Below are 16,163 nucleotides of genomic sequence, written 5' to 3'. Positions count from 1 at the left end.
GTGCTGTCGCCCTTGCACTGTCTCTGATGCGTCTTTCAGAGGGCTCAGAAACCCTGAATACAATTGGCCACCAGGCTGTGTTGGATGGGGCGAGGGGATTGGTCCTGCTTTGAGCAGGGGGTTGGACTAGATGACCTCCTGAGTCCCTTCCAACCCTGATATTCTATGATTCTATGAGGTGCAGATATTTTTTGTACTGTTCCAATGTTTGCTGCAGATGATCAGGACCTGCTGTGGTTGGAGCTAAAGCTTCACTTCATACTCCTGAGCATCACTGCTAGGTCGGCCTACATTTTACGTGTAGACCGGGCTTCATGCTAGATCGTGGGTTCTCGACTTGTGAGGGTGGGTCATGACCAGTCTGCCCTTCCCATGTTGCTAAATGGAAGAAGGGTCCTAGCTAGATGGGAGGATGGTTCCACAGCATAAAGAGAACCACTGGCCTTGGTCTGCACTTAAAAATTATATATCAGCGCAGCTTTGTCAGGCAGTGGTGTGAGAAAAACACACCCCGACTGACCTAGCTATGCTGACAAAACCCCCAGTGCAGATGCAACTATGCCAATGGAAGAGCACTTCTGGTGACATAGCTACCGTTTGGGGAGGTGGTATTCCTACACCGGTTTAGGCGGCGTCTTCACTGGGGGGCTATGCCGGCACAGGCTCTGTAGTGTAGACATAGCCTAAATGATCATAATGGTCCCAAATGTCCTTAAAATCCAAGAAATATTCCCGTGCCTCAATTTCCCTATCTGTAAAACAGGGATAATAATACTTCCCTCTCTCCCAGGGGTGCTGAGGCTCACATGTGTAAAGTACTTTGATGGAAAGTGCTTTGGAAGTGCAAAGTGTTTCTTACCATCATCATTATGAGATGTGGCAGAGTTGCCTGGAGATTTAAGCATTACCCACCTGGGCAGGTTACCCTTTCCCAGACATTCTTTCACCTGGAGAAGGCATCTTTTAAAAATCTTGGCAAAGGTTGGAAAAAGGCAAAGCGCTTCAGACATACACACACCCCATAGACAGATCTGAGTCCACTGAGTTCAATGAGGCTGGGAATGAGCAACAGGGAATGGATCACTTGATGATTACCTGTTCTGTTCATTCCCTCTGAGGCACCTGGCATTGGGCACTGTTGGAAGACAGGATACTGAGCTAGATGGACCTTTGGTCTGACCTAGTATGGCTGTTCTTATGTTCTTAATGCTTTTTAAAAGGGATCACAGTCTATGGTAGTTCACTGAGTCCATCCTTGGCTACTGCACAAAGAACACTGACTGTACAGGGGGGGAAAATGGCCCATGCTGGACCACCCATCTTTTTAGCATGGAGATACTGGTGAGAAAGAAATGCATAGAGATCTCCTGGTATTTATTCCATCAGTTATATCAATACTATAGAATAAGGAGGGTATATAAGGGGTAGAAAGTCAGACGAAAACTTGGCATGGTTACATCACAATGTATAGATAGATTTCCCCCTCATTACACAGAGTTGAATTATCCTCTCTCCTTCAAGGAACATGAATTATAGTAGGCCCCATATTGTAGAAGTGACACAGCATTTGAACGCGTTTCCAGTAAGTGACATTTCTTACACAGAAGGGCGACTGTGGTCTAAGCTGACTGAGCACCCACTAGTCTGGGCTCTATTCCTGAACCTGCCGCTGACTTGGGCAAGTAGCATAACCGCTCTGTGCCTCAGTTTCCCCCCCCCCCCAAAATGGGACCGATATAGCTGTCCCCTCCTTTGCCAAGTGCTTTGAGATCAATGCATGAAAGGTGCTATCTGGGCAAAGTAGTAGTATTATTTCTTGGCCTTAGTTATATGGATCTGGGAAATTTCCCTGTCACGGCTTGTGTCTGGAAAGCAAAGGGAACACCGGTCATCGCCTCCAGGAGGTTTGCTCCAAATCTCCTTCACCAAGATGGGAGTGAAGGCAGAGGAGCAATGCCAGTCTGCTCCTCTAAAGAGGTTTTTTGCTCCCATTCACAGGCATGGCTCAGCAACCCTCATCACAACCCTCCCTCCCTTCTGCACTAAAAGATTAAAATGGGCAGAGGAACTCGGTCACCCATGTGAGCAGTGGCACAGGCAGTTTTAGATCTGACCTCAGGAGGGGTGCTGGGGGAGGACAATGTTGCCTCCTGACTCCGGCCTTGCACTGGAAAATACACGTCACGAGAGGAACAGGACACGTAAGTCTGTTTCGTGGAATCTAGGCAGAGCATGGGTTTAGAAAAGGTATCCAACTCACACAGGGAAGGGTGATAAACTCTGTGGGGTTCCCACTGGTTAATTTTCATACACCATCATTTCTCCCAGACCATCCACTGCATCCCTCCTTCCCCCCACCAACATTATACGGTTAAGAATGGGGTGTTATGTCGAGGGAACCAGCTGCGTCACATAACAGAACACTTTTCAGCTGACTGTTTCAGGTCCTCTAGCGTGGCCTGGGCTTTATCCTTCAGGGAATCAAGGTCCAGGTTCGGGATGCTGGTCAGCTGTCCGATAACAGAGTCCTTTTCCTCTTCCTCCTCGTTATCTTGCTCGATCATCTTGGCCAGCTCCTTTGGGAGCTCCACGTCCCCTCCTGCCAGCTGGATCTGACTATCATCTGTTTCATTCTACAGGGTCACATCGATCAAAGAGAAGAGCATGAGTGAGTAGTTCAGAATCAGGCTCTGGGACAGAGATAAGGAAGGAGAGAACAAGTAGGAAGTGGAAGAGAATAGAAGCCCCAGTTCAGCATTGTACTTAATCACTTGCTCAGCATTAAGCATGTGCTTCAGTGCCACTGAAATCAAAGAGACTGAAACATGTGCCTCGATGTTTTGCTGAGTAATGCTGGATTTCAGCACATGCTTAACGTTACTCAGGTGCTTAAGTCACCTGCTGAATCAGGATCAGATTGGGAGGATTAATACACTGACGAACCACAGGATGCCTTTGAGAGTTGGCACAACAGTTGGACAGGATCAGTAGCTACTGCAGAAAAGATTCACGGAAGAAAATTGTCTATGTATTCGAAAAAAAATATCGACGCTAATGAGAGCTGGGTGAATGAGACAGAGAGACTCGTGAATTAATACGTGTTCCTTCACTTTGGACATGTTTCCCCCTCTTGTGTGTTTACAGAAACAAACCCCTGAGCAATCCACTTACCTGGCACCAATGTTGGTAGAAAATGATTTTTGGCCTGCGTATAAGAAGTGCACGTGTGCTTATCCAATAGGGACACTGAAACAATAGCAAAGGACTGATCTGACCTTTCAAAAATCAACACGGGGCAATTTAGAATATTCGCAATCAAGTCAGAGAATTTTTAAAAAGCGCTTTTTTGTTGAATTCACTTAAAGAAACTGTGATGTGCTTGAGTTATTCCATGAACAAAGAAGGAGGCTGAATTATAGTAAATTAAATTGTTCCCAGTGAATCATTCATACAGCTCTAAGCAGACGTACCACAATAGGAATTAGCCTAAGAAAGAGCAGGTGAAATGGAGGGGGGAGACAATGCCGGTTGAAGGAAGATATTGTTACTCTACTGTCAATGAAATCAATGGGAGTTAGGCGCCTAAATACCTTTGAGGATCTAGGCTCAAGTGACTGACTTCAGTGGAGTTTCTCATGATTTGCTATTTATACTGAGGTAGCAGCCAAATCCCTGGTGAAACTGAGATCAGTGAGAGTGGCTGCACAATGGGGCTTTGCAGACAGAAAGTGATTTTGAGCAGGAGAAGGTGAGTTGACAGTACAGCAGAATGGCTCACATGACAGACTGCCAGAAAAAAACAGATGTACACGTAAGGCTATTACTAATTGCCACTCAAAGGGACTGCAGTCTTCTGGCCAGCCGGACAGGTGGCTGCATAGTGCAGTGGTATTGCTAGCTGCTGGGCATTAGCAGGTGAGCATCAGCACAGAATTCCCGGCGGAGAGCTGTAAGGAAGGCATGAGAGTGTTGCACTGTGGTTTTTAAGAGGCTGCAGAGCTGGTATTGTATCTAATCCACCAGCCAGATTTAAAAAGGGGTCTGATTAATGAGTTAGAGGAACCTGTTAGGTAGAAAAATGTCATTGCTGTCACACTAGGCGCATATCTGGTGGTCATCACCAGGGCAGATGGAGTTGCTGGTAGTGGTGCTGTTTTTCTATATCACGTAATGTTTAAATGTCATCAGGGAGCCAATCTGAAGAAAATCATAAAAATCACCAAAAGGGCCATAACTTGAAGATACGTTGTCTAATTTTGACCAAAATTGGCAGAAAGCTTCTAAATACAATTGATAGCGCAACTATATACTCAAACTAGTACTGGTTTGGAAAATTTGGGAAATATGTATCCCCAAGTGATATATTTGATGCATTTTCCTGTCCTTTTAGGCCTTTGGGTAAAGCGAAAGTCTGTAGTCACACAACAGTATGAGCTCGTTTCTACCCTGTAATACATCAAAATGTTTGTCATTATTTGTAGAATGGACTGATATTGAGACGTTTTTTCTGTCTGCTATTTTATATTTTATGATTATGATTCCTGCATTGGCAACTGATGTTAATGCAGCGTATACCATGATGATGAAATATTTTGAGGAGATGTTCCACTCTCTGAGCCAAGACTGGGCCTATGTCGTGTATGATGAAACAATCTACTGCAAATCACAGATTATTAAATGGAGGAATCAAAAGGAATTTGACCATGACCACCTTGATGTGGGAGGCATGCATCGTGCAAAGAATTTCATGGGTGATCTAGGCAGTGTGATGTAGGAAAGTGGGTTTGAAGACATCCTTGTGGAAGCCAGCAACTATGGTGCTTCTGCCATCAGCCATACTCTAAGAGGAAGAGGATATAACTGTGGTGTTGGAATCCACAAACTTATAAATGAGGCAATGAATTGCTTGAAATGGGTGGCACTTAGTGATTCCATGAACAATGGTGAGAAGATGAGGAGAGATGCATCTTGGAGAAAATTCAAACACTCATTGAAGCATTTGAGGCTGTGGAGAAGGCACACAGAGAAGACAGAGTGGAAGCACAGAATGCTGTGGCAGACTTCATGAACAGAACCCAGTCAGCTCATGGACACTTATGTTACCCAAGGAACAATCTGTTCAGATACCATTCTGTTCTGGGAGAACTATGTAACAGATTTATCCCAACTACTGATGGATTACAGAGGAGCAAAGAGAGATGATAACAAGACTAGGGAACTTGAGACATTTGTAGTGTGGCCAAGTGAATAATGCTAGGTGGGGATGTGTAACTGTAGCAGAAGCCAGACTTCTGGAGGAGCAGAAGCCAGACTTCTGGAGGAGCAGAAGCCAGCTATATATCATGCCCTAGCTGATAGCCAAGGAGCAGTATACTGGACTGCTAGACCCTTCAGTAGCATATGGCATGACATGGCTGTCGAGCAATCTCTCAGCAAGGACTGTGAGAAGCAGCATCATCTTTGACAAAAGATAAGGCTCTGACCAAGTATTACCTGACTGCACATTTTGAGGCAGCTGTAACAACTATGACAAAACAAATGTGTGGAATGCAGCCTTCAGCAACAGAGCTCCACCAAGAAGCTACCACACAGCGCATGGCTGCAGATGAAACTGCTGTCCCAGATATTAGAAAAGTTGTGACTGAATGACAAATCCTTTAAGCCCAGATGACAGACAGCCACGTGTGAACATTGCAACGTCTACTGGGGCCCCACCTGAAATTGCAGAAAGTTTGTGAATGAGAAGAGAGAATGGCCTACAAGAAAGGAAGCAGTTTGTAACCAGTAGGCCGCAAAGGGGTGAGGTAGATCTCTTTGATCCCATAGAAAGGTCTAATCTCAAATCATTTGGTAATCTCAACAAGACAATCGAACAAAAGAAGCAGCAGATAGCACAAGAGACAGCTATTGATCATCAGATATTCTGCAAGCTGACAGTTATTGCCTAGTGCAGAGAAGTTGGTAGTCAGGGTGATATGAAGTGTGAGCTGGCACCTGTTCCACTTTCCCTCTTCAACTTGGATGGAACTCTAAGAAAGACCCCAAAGAGCAGCACATTGTCTTGGCTGGAGAAAAATCTATCAATGGTTGAGCTACCAGCCTCCTGTGAGCCAACATTAGCTATTACTGACATCATGAGGATTCTGCCAATGGTGTGCACCAATCCTGCCAAGTCAAAGACTTTTGGGGAGCTGTCTGATGAGCTACTGACTGGGGATGGTGGTGTCCTAGCCGTGGGGTCAAGAGTGATTCATATGTTTTCTGTGACGCAATACATATTTAATACAAGGGGGAAGTTGAGGTGACAGACCCCTGTTTGCATCCTTTCTCCTCAAGCACAGAAGAGAATGGAACCAGGGTCTTCAAAACCCAGCTGAGTGCCCTAACGGCTGGGCTAGAGAGAGCTTCTTATGCCAGGCTCCTCTTTTGGCCCTATTTTAATATTTAATTAAAGTGGACCAGCTTCAATAGGAAAGACTGAAGGAGCTCATGACTTGTTTCTCCTCAGGCAGCTGGAGGAGTTGAACAAGGGTCTTCAGCATCCCACCTGAGTACCCTAACCACTACAGAGGGCTACTCTTGCTTGTTTTTGCCCAATTGATATTTAATTAAAGCCCGGGGGAGCTCGCTGTTCAAATTGCTTTTCCTTATCAGGAAGCTGGAGGAATTGAACTAGGGTCTCCAACTGGCTAGGAGAGCACCCTAAGCACAGAGGGCTACTTGTGGCTGCTTTGGCTCACTTAATATTTAATTAAAGTGAATCAGCTGCAACAGGAAAACCTGTAGGAGCCCAACTTCTGAACATGTCATTGCCCAGCTGTTAGGACAGTCACTTGCAAGGTAGGAGAGCCCCGTTCAAATCCCATCTCATCAAGCAGCAGGGGATTGACCCAGAGTCTCCCACAGCCTGGGTGAGTACCCAGACCACTGGCCCACTGCATGATTTTCACACTTGTTGTGGCCCAATGAATAGTTAATTATGGAATTAAAGTGGAACAGCTTTGACAAGAGATGAGCCCACATCAGAAGATCCCTTTGTTCAGTGATTAGGGCTCTCACTTGAGCGAGGGCAGCTCTCTAGTCAAATCCCTTCTGCACACCAAGCAGAGAATTAAACTAACCCAGGGTCTCCTGTATTCAGGGCACGTACCCCAACCATTGAGTTTCAGTCTAAGGATGGCTATCTCCACTCCTCCACCCCCACAGGGCTGGCTTTAGGACCTGCGGGGCCTGATTCGAATACCCGGCAGCGGTCCGGGTCTTCGGCGGCACTGAAGGACCCCCCCACCGCTGAAATGCCGCCGAAGACCCGGAGCGGACCGCCACCGGGTGCGTAAAACAAAATTAAAAATTAAAAAGGCGCCTAAGGGGGAATCGGCCTAAAGCTGGCCCCTTGTATGGTGTTAGGTGGCCTATGAGCATGGCTACCAGAGTGAGCCCCACAGGGAAGCTATGCAGGGCCCTGCTTATTGCCCCTGGTTTGAGAATTGTGCTGGGGCTTAGGCATGAGCAAGGCATCTGGTGCCTAGCAGGAGGTAGCAGTGCCTGAAACTGGGACTTAACCTCCTATGTCCCTTTTTGGAGCTGGCTTTGTGTGCCTTGGTGTGGTCTGTGTTCTGGGGACACTCATGCTCAGTTCATGCCCCAGCTCAGCATTGCATGCCTGCTGCATCAGTGCTGTCTGTTCCGCCGTCCAAAATGCTGCTGGAGTTCTCTGGAGAGTTTGCCTTATTATAAAGCCAGGTCAGGGGAAAGGGCAGCCCCTCAAACTGTACCCCAGATGCTATTTTGGGTCTTCATCTGGCATATCAGGTCTCAAACCAATCTGGCTCTGCATTTGCATTTTACAGCATTTTAAAATTAAACACTGGTCATTTGCCAGGAAGGGAGCTGTATCCCACCACACATAGTACCTAAAGCCTTCTCCTAGCGTATACATTTCCAAGCCAGTCTGACTCTGCCTATGACCTATAGAGCATTTGGCATTTCATGTCACAATAGCACCACTTTGTAGAACCAAAGGGACAGTCTAATGGTGCTCGGATTCTTGGCCGTCGGATCTGTGTGTTGGTCAGCTCAGGGGCAGGCTAGTAAGATATGTTCTGTATGAACACTGCTCATTTCCCCCTTAGCCTTGTGCAAAAGAAAAATGATTTCTTCCCATCCCAAGAACAAGTGTGAAATACCAGCTGTGGTGTGTCAGTAACCTAATTGCAGGCTGTCATTTATAAGCCTGCTCCCATTATCCACAGGATGAGCAGTTTTGAGGGCAAAGAGCAGAAACACTCAGCCATGGTCACACATCAAAGATGATCTGACAGTCCAGGAGGTAGCTCCGTCTCTGCCTGTTGATGGCTTATTAAATTAGGACCATTACTTTGAATTCATGGCATGGACAGACCTGACCTCACCAGAGAGGTAACAGAGACCCAAGCAGTAGCTGAATCAAGTAGCCCTTGCTCAGGATATTAGGAAGATTTGAAGGTAGGTAACTGCAGTCCAGCCCATTGCTGCTTTTTCAGAGGCAGCAGCCTTTGTCTCAATGGTATCTTTGTTACAGTGTGATAAGAAGGAAGCATCTCTGCATAATGGGCGCTACCCGTTGTTTGCTAAGGACAAAACAAATGAGAAACTGCCAGCAACAATGGCCTCCTTCAGGCAGCACCTGAAACATGCTAATTATCAGTCACACATATGGAATCATGTACCAGCTCAGTATCTTTGTGTCCCCTGTCAATAACAGATGGGTGATGGATAGCAGGGGACAGCTTGTTCCCAAAATGATGGTGTTGGCACCTGCTCCAGAAGCCACCCTCACCTTTGTGCAGTGTGGCTGTGAGACCACAAGAAGCTTTGGTGTGCAAGTACCACAAGGAAGGTTTGGTGTGCTTTGGTGCATGCAGCTGTTGCAGGGACGAGTGCAGCAACAGCGTATTGCACACATCAGACACAGATTCGAAGGGGGAGTAGAAACGTTTCAACTACCTGCAAATCACAGGGACTATTTTTGTGAGTAAATATTGCTCCAAGGGGTGCTGCATTAGCCATTCAGTGGCTCATAGTTATATGGAGGGTTATGTAAGCATACATGGTTATATTTTGTTATGCACACGATATATCAGACAAGACTTTCTAAGCCCTTCTACTAAGAGTCATTACTGTTATATAAGCGGTTTACAGATATTGTCATTGTAGTCAGTGGTAGTAAGACAATAATAATTACTTGAATACTGCGTGCAGTTCTGGTCACCCCATCTTAAAAAAGATATACACAAAGGAACTGGAAAAGGTACAGAAAAGGGCAACAAAAATATTAGGGGTATGGAACAGCTTCCGTATGAGGAGAGATTAATAAGATCGGGACTTTTCAGTTTGGAAAAGAGACAACTAAGGGGGGATATGATTGATATAAAATCATGACTGGTGTGGAGAAAGTAAATAAGGAAGTGTTATTTACTCCTTCTCATAACTCAAGAGCCAGGGGTCACCAAATGAAATTAATAGGAAGCAGGTTTAAAACAAACAAAAGGAAGTATTTCTTCACACAACGCACAGTCAACCCGTGGAACTTTTTGCCAGAGGATGTTGTGAAGACCAAGACTATAACGGGAGTCGAAAAAGAATTAGATAAGTTCATGGAGGATAGATCCATCAATGGCTATTAGCCGGGATGGGCAGGGATGGTGTCCCTAACCTCTGTTTGCCAGAAGCTGGAAATGGATGACAGGAGATGGATCACTTGATGATTACCTGTTCTGTTCATTCCCTCTGAAGCACCTGGCATTGGCCACTGTTGGAAGACAGGATACTGGACTAGATGGATCTTTGGTCTGACCCAGTTTGGCCGTTCTTATGTTCTTACAGTTGTACCATGAGTGCTTTAGACTCACATCTCCAGCTGAGCAGATAACTATGTTTTATAATTAAGGTTAGGGGTCTTATGATCTGCATAGCTTCAGAAAAAAAAGTCAGAAAAACGTTTCTCAAATTAGTCCATTCTACAAATAATGACAAATATTTCGATGTATAACATGGTACAAACAAGCTCATACTGTCATGCGACTACAGATTTTTGCTTTAACCAAAGGGGGGGGGGAATATGGGAAAATGATAAAATATATCACTTGTACTATTTTGAGTAAGTGGTTGCATTATCAATTGTATTTCAAAACTTTCTGCCAATTTTGGTTAAAATTAGACAATGTTTCTCTGAGTTATGGCCCTTTTTGTGAGTTTCTGTTTTTTCCCAGATTGGATGCCTGATAACATTTAAATATAAAGCGATATAGAAAAAAACTGCACCACTTCTAGCATCTCCATCCACCCTGGTGATGAGCACCAGACATGTGCCTAGTCTGTGATAGCAAAGACATTTTTCTAGCTGATGGGTTAGTGCCCCAAATGGGTCTGGGTCTGGGCTGGTAGACTAGGGAAGCAGCAGGGCAATCAGTTGCAGTAGAAAGGCCTGTGGATAGAGGAACGCTGAGTGAGAGAGGATGTGACTAGAAGTGCACAGTCTTGCCTCAGTGGAAGTATTACCTTCCTGGGAAACTGACTAGAGCAGAGTGGTTCTTAGGAATGCAAACCCTGACTTAGCTGTAAATAGGACACAATCAGTCAGGCCAAGGGCTGATCCCCTCTCTGAGCTCATGCTTCCCCAAGAGCGTGGGGGTGGTGTGGGGCAGGAATCCTACCTCCTATATCCCCCATCCTGGTGCCTAGCTGGTAGCCTGCCCGGAGACAAGCTGCTGGAAAGAATGTCCTTGAGGAGCCATGGGCTGGGATCCAGAGAGTTCCCCTGAATGCAGGGCTGCTGACAAAGCGACAGAGGTGAGCGTGCCTCACTCTTTACCTTGGGGAGCCGGTACTTGTCTCTAAAGTGGGTCCGAAGCGTGGCTCTCTCTGCTTTACGCTGGGTGAACTGGGCATCCCTTTCCATCCTGGAAACAACATTAGAAAACAAAGGCTGTCAGCCTGCTCCCGCTCTGCTCGCTAGGCCGGGTCGGGTGAGGAGGTGTCCAATGCAGGTCACTAATGCCCATTCCCTGAGCTCCCGCATGCACTGAATGGAAGTCCTGATCTGACATGGACAGGTCTTAATTCGCCAGATGGGGCTCGAAGGCTGCTTTCCAACTGGCATCCAGGAAAGGCTTTCCCCACCTGAGCCTCTCTCTCCTACAGCCACACACAAGGGAATACAGCAGCATCAGGGGAACGAGTTTACTGCCAGTTTCTATTGCAAACGCTTGCCTGGGCATTATACATAATATAATCAGCACATAATACATGGTGAAAAAAACCCTCCAGTGTTTACAGTCAAGAACAAATACATCGATGAACGCCCCCCCCCCTTTGCAGCTATTTTGGGCCGTCTTTCAGGATCCTCCCAACTTTAGTTTATTTAATGATCAGCCAACTGGAGACTAGAAACCAGCTGGAAATGGACACAACCTTCTCTTCAGCCTGCTTGATTATTTGTTTCTTCAAGTCAATTACTTTTTCACCTGAATTTCATTGCCACAGAAATCAGTCAATGCATGAGCCCAGTTTGAGATGCAAATGGGGTGCAGCAAACGGGCCTGGACAAGTTCAGTGACCAGATTAAAGCCCTTTTAGGCAGGTGGCGGTAAGGGAGGCTCTTTCTCCAGGCTTGTCTTTGTCAGGTTTGAAGGCTCTGCGTGTGCGGAGGAAGCCTGAATGCAATCTGACCCAGACTGCGGTGACGCCCTGGTGCATGCTAGTTCACACCCAACGCTTCGCGCCTTCAACGCGGACAGACATTCGCCACCCTCCGCCCCAATAAAGCAGGAACCAGAGACACCAAACCAAACTTTGGGGGAGAGCCATAAAAAATAACTGTAGTGAAATGTGGCCCAGGAGGAGAAGACAAACCCAGCTCGCCGATGCGAAAGCGGATTAAGAGATTATGGGTTCCATTAAAACGGCATCACTAAAATTCCCCGCCTTCCACAACCATTTGAACGTATTTCGTGCAATGCCGTCTTCCGCCTGGCGTCTCCTTTGAAAAGGCAAAGACAAGGCGGCCATCTGGTAGTCCTGGGTGTAAACCAACCAACGACCCCCACCCCAGCACTTTCCCAAACTGCAGCTCAGCTTCTGCGCTGGCTCCGCTGCGAGTTTAAGACCAGGAATACTCGGGGGTTGACGGGGCGCTGAAGTTAGTTGCAGCCCAGCCGCACGCTCTGCCCCGGGGTGTGCTGGGCTTTGGGCTAGAACAATTGGCCTAACTCAGCGGCAGCCCGCCGGTTCGCTGGGTTACGGGAGTCGCTCAGTTAGGTGAATGTCTGGTCGGGTTAGGCAATGAAAGTCTGGGCTGCTCTAGGGGCGGAGACGCAGGGGAATTTCCCCCGTACACCGCACTCTCCACCACACCCCCCGTCTCCCATGCTCCCGTTCCCTTCGGTGGGGCTTCCTGTCTGGCAGCTACCCCGTGGGGCAGTCCCGATTTGCTGGCCAGGAGCCCCTTGATGCATTGAGCAAAAGCCCGAATGCCTCTGACATATTTGGGGGGGGGGGGGTCATGAATCTCGTGGACAAGTTTAACTGGCTTTTTTTCACCTGGTCCCGAACGGAAAGCCCGTCAGGGGAGCAGAGGAGGTGGGTGAAGGGCTCCCACGGTCCGAGGCATCTGCCCTACGGGGGAGATGAGGTGGCCAGAAGGGCTAGCATGAGCATCACACACCGCAAGCCCCCCAGGCGCGCTCCGGGAGCCCAGCGCACTTACTTTTCCTCCACTAGCTGCTTCTGGTATTCTTCATACTCCTCCCGCGTCATGCCCTGGGCTTCGGCCGGGGATTTCTCGCCATCTCCCTTCTCCTCGCCGCCCAGCCCCCCGGTGAGGCTCTTCAGCTGGCCGCCCACCATGGACTTCACCATGAACGCCATAGCGGGGCGGGCCGGGGGGGAGTTGGGGCTCGGCTGAACGGGAAGCGGCGGTGTGGCTGGAGCGCTCTGCCCCCGCTAGGCTCCCGGCGCCCGGGCTCAGGCCAGCCCCGCTCCGCCTCCCATGGATGAGCGGCTCCGCTCTGCCGGGGGGTTTACTGGTCGGCACCCGAGCCGATGGACAGCTCCGAGCGCCTCCGCCTTGCTTAGCCGCGCGGCCAGCGCCTGTCTGGGATGCACTCGACGGGGCTCAGGGACAAGGTTCAGCACCACGACGCGTGGACAGCTCCAGCCGAGCGGGGTTGCGTGTGTGCCGGAGAGGGGCGAGGGCTCCCCCGCTTCTATAGGCGAACGTGCCCCCAGTGGTGCTGAGCTATTCTGAGCTCGACTTGCAGCCTCCCCGAGCTTTACTCTGCCCCCTCGCTCCCCCTCCCACCCCACCCACCACGCCCCTTTGGAAAGGAGGATTAACTTGTTTACTGGTGTGACGCCAGCAGACCACATGGCTCCAGCCCCAGTCTCCTGCCTACAACCCTCACCTTCGCTCCGTGCAGCTAAAACATGGGGCGGATGACAGCGAATTAACATTGGAGAGGCTTTTTTCACACCCTGGCTGCAGCGTGTGCGTGACTGAGAATGAGAGCGAATAGATGGAGATGTATGAACGTTCTGCAGCATCCCTATGGGAGAACAGTGGCCAAAAGAAATCATCAGCCAAAATTAAAATCCAGCCTGGTAATCACTGTAAGAGCGATAAAATCTCCCCCTCCCCGCCTTTAAAGGGTGAGTATTGGCGCTGAGGGCAGTAGCTTGCCTCTCCAGAATAGTGCTAACAGTGGCAGTCATGAAAGTTTCCAATGTTTTAATGCAGGGGTTCTCAAACTTCATTGCACCGTGATCCCCTTCTCACAACAAAAACTACATGACCGGGGCAGGGGGTGACCGAAGCCTGATCCCACCTGAGCCCCGCCACCCTAAACCGGGGTTGGGGGGGGGGAACTGGGCAGTGGGGCTCAGGCTTCGGCTTTGGCCCCAGGGACCAACAAGTCTAACGCAAGCCCTGGCGACCCCGTTAAAACAGGTCACAACTAGCGACCCACTTTGGGGTCCTGATCCACAGTTTGAGAACCGCTGTTTTAATCTTCTAGATTAAAACCCAATAAATTAAAAAGCTCCACTGAGCCTAAGCAGGGGTTTTGCTGTGGTGGAGATTACTGATGCTTGGGAGACTTGTGTGTCATCAGCAATTGCTCCCAGTGCTTTAGCTGGGAGCAGAGTCCCAGCTCAGCCTTCCTTGGGGAAGCTTGCTAGAAAGTGAGAGGAAGACATTTACAGAGGGAAATGCTATGTGACATGTGCAAGATAATGCCAGAGTTCAACCCTCCTCTTCGATTTGCTGTTTGGAAAGAAGCGGGGGGGGGGGGAACCTTGCAAAAATCGAGCCATCTCAACAAGCCAGCCAAATCTTGCAGTCGCTGCTGCTTCGATGGAGACAAGGCAACTTTCACAATGAATCAGTGACTTCCAAGATAATGTGGTTTCCAGACAGCAGCTTCAGCACCATAATGAATGTAATCACCCAAACCACACGTTATCCCATGGACCCCAACACATAAACGCGGTACAACGGCTCCTTTACTTTAACTACAATCCCAACGTCAAATGGTGAAAAAATGTATTTGACATAGACAGTGGAGCCTTGCTCCAAATCTACCAAATTCAGAATAACATATGCTCCAGTCAGTTCACTGAAGGACACAGCCCAAGTTATTTGCAGGAATAAAGAAAGTCCCTCTCTGTTTTTCCCCCCCGACAGCGGGTTTTTCCTGATCTGGACTTTCCCCTTTAAAAAAAATTATTCCTTGATGTCCCCATCTGCCTTCTCTCTGCAGTGAGCAACTACAAGGAAAGCCCTTTCAAATGCATTCAGAGAATAGAGAGAGAGCTCAGAGCTACAGTTAAAGAAACCATCTTCAAAACGTCATTTCAAGGGTACAGGGAGGAAAAAGCTCAGCTGTAGTCAATGGGAGTCTTTCCACTGACTCCAGTGAGTTTTGGATCAGGCCTATATAAGAGAGCAATGCTTTAACTAAATGTAAAAAAGCCCTGGAAATCGCATAAGGCTTCATTAAAGTGCTCGCTTAAATCAGGAGGACGCATAAGGGGGAAGATCTTTGGTTTCACTCATAATTCTTTCCTCCCCTTTCGAGTTCATGAATAATAATCTTATTCTGACCCCCCCTATTGAATCTTTTACCTACTGCAGTATCACAGACTCGGGGGGCTTTGCAACTAACGATGATCCAAAAAAAAATGCACCTAACTGCCAGCTGGCATCATCGTGTTTAACATACATTCTTTGCTCTCTCTTTCTCTCCCAAAACTATGTAAGAATTGTTTTATTTTCAATAATGAAATCCCCGTTTGTGGCAAATCATTTAGAGTCCTGAATTTAAAGACAATCTCTGGAGATTAAAATGACTGAACAGCTGTGACTCCACAGACCATGATGAAGGGGGAGGGGACGTGCCTATGCCCCCAGTATAGCTACAAGCAAAACTTTCTCTGGTTAAAATCAAGATTTTTTTTTTGCTTGAATAATAATCTGGGATTTGAAGGTCATTCATTAACTATCAGGCAATGGTACATTTAAGGACAGAAGGGTTTGGCGCTCCAATCAGTCATCAGTGTTATTATGTTATTATGACTGCCTATTTTGTGACTAGTAATTTTGTGTGCCTCAGTTTGCCATGGTTGAGATGTCTTAAAGGAGGCTACTTTTAGATGAAGACTGCTCAACACCATCTGAAAATCAGGTCCCTTTAAGGCACCTCAAGTTGGGCACCCCAAATCATTAATTACTTTGGAAAAAAATGAGGCCCCTTTTCTTACAGTAGGAGGCGCCCTTCTCAGCTGTCCAGAGACACTAAGCAAACCATTTTCACTGGCTTTGGGGGGGATTTTTCTCTTGCAGTAGTGCCTAGAGGGCTCAGTCAGAATCAGGGCTTCATATAGCCAGACACGGCCCCTGATCTGAAGGTCTTACAATCTACATTACCACATTTACAGAAACAGCACTTAACTTTATTTTTAATTTCCCCAGTGATCCGGCATTCCTCCTGGTTATGAAATGGCTTTAGAATGATGAAGACCCTTGGAGCTTTCTGGCTGGCTGCTGGTGATGTCATACCCATCGCTGTAATGCCCAGGTCCGACTGTTTTCCTTATGTGCAAATTACATAGCACAGAAGCCAGAGTTA

General features: G+C 47.6%; 1 protein-coding gene across 1 annotated transcript; it reads right to left on the bottom strand.

Moving 5' to 3' along the window:
• Positions 1-2,408: 2,408 nt before the first annotated feature.
• Positions 2,409-12,906, bottom strand: CPLX3 (complexin 3). Its single transcript, XM_024210301.1, has 3 exons — positions 12,746-12,906; positions 10,853-10,940; positions 2,409-2,633 (listed from the first exon to the last, which is right to left on the bottom strand). The coding sequence occupies exons 1-3, from the start codon at positions 12,904-12,906 to the stop codon at positions 2,409-2,411; spliced, it is 474 nt and encodes a 157-aa protein (XP_024066069.1).
• Positions 12,907-16,163: the final 3,257 nt, after the last annotated feature.

This window comes from Terrapene carolina, unplaced genomic scaffold (assembly GCF_002925995.2).
Source record: "Terrapene carolina triunguis isolate 2854851 unplaced genomic scaffold, T_m_triunguis-2.0 Scaffold67, whole genome shotgun sequence".
Taxonomy (NCBI): Eukaryota; Metazoa; Chordata; order Testudines; family Emydidae; genus Terrapene; species Terrapene triunguis.
Note: the sequence above shows the minus strand (reverse complement) of the source record. Positions and strands in the feature narration are given on the sequence as shown.

Bases quoted from the DNA above. Each gene is read 5' to 3' on its own strand.
- CPLX3 (XM_024210301.1), bottom strand. From the start codon at position 12,906: ATGGCGTTCATGGTGAAGTCCATGGTGGGCGGCCAGCTGAAGAGCCTC. The intron at 10,941-12,745 runs GTAAGTGCGCTG...TGTTGTTTCCAG, and splicing joins AAGCAGCTAGTGGAGGAAAA to GATGGAAAGGGATGCCCAGT. The intron at 2,634-10,852 runs GTAAAGAGTGAG...GTGACCCTGTAG, and splicing joins ACAAGTACCGGCTCCCCAAG to AATGAAACAGATGATAGTCA.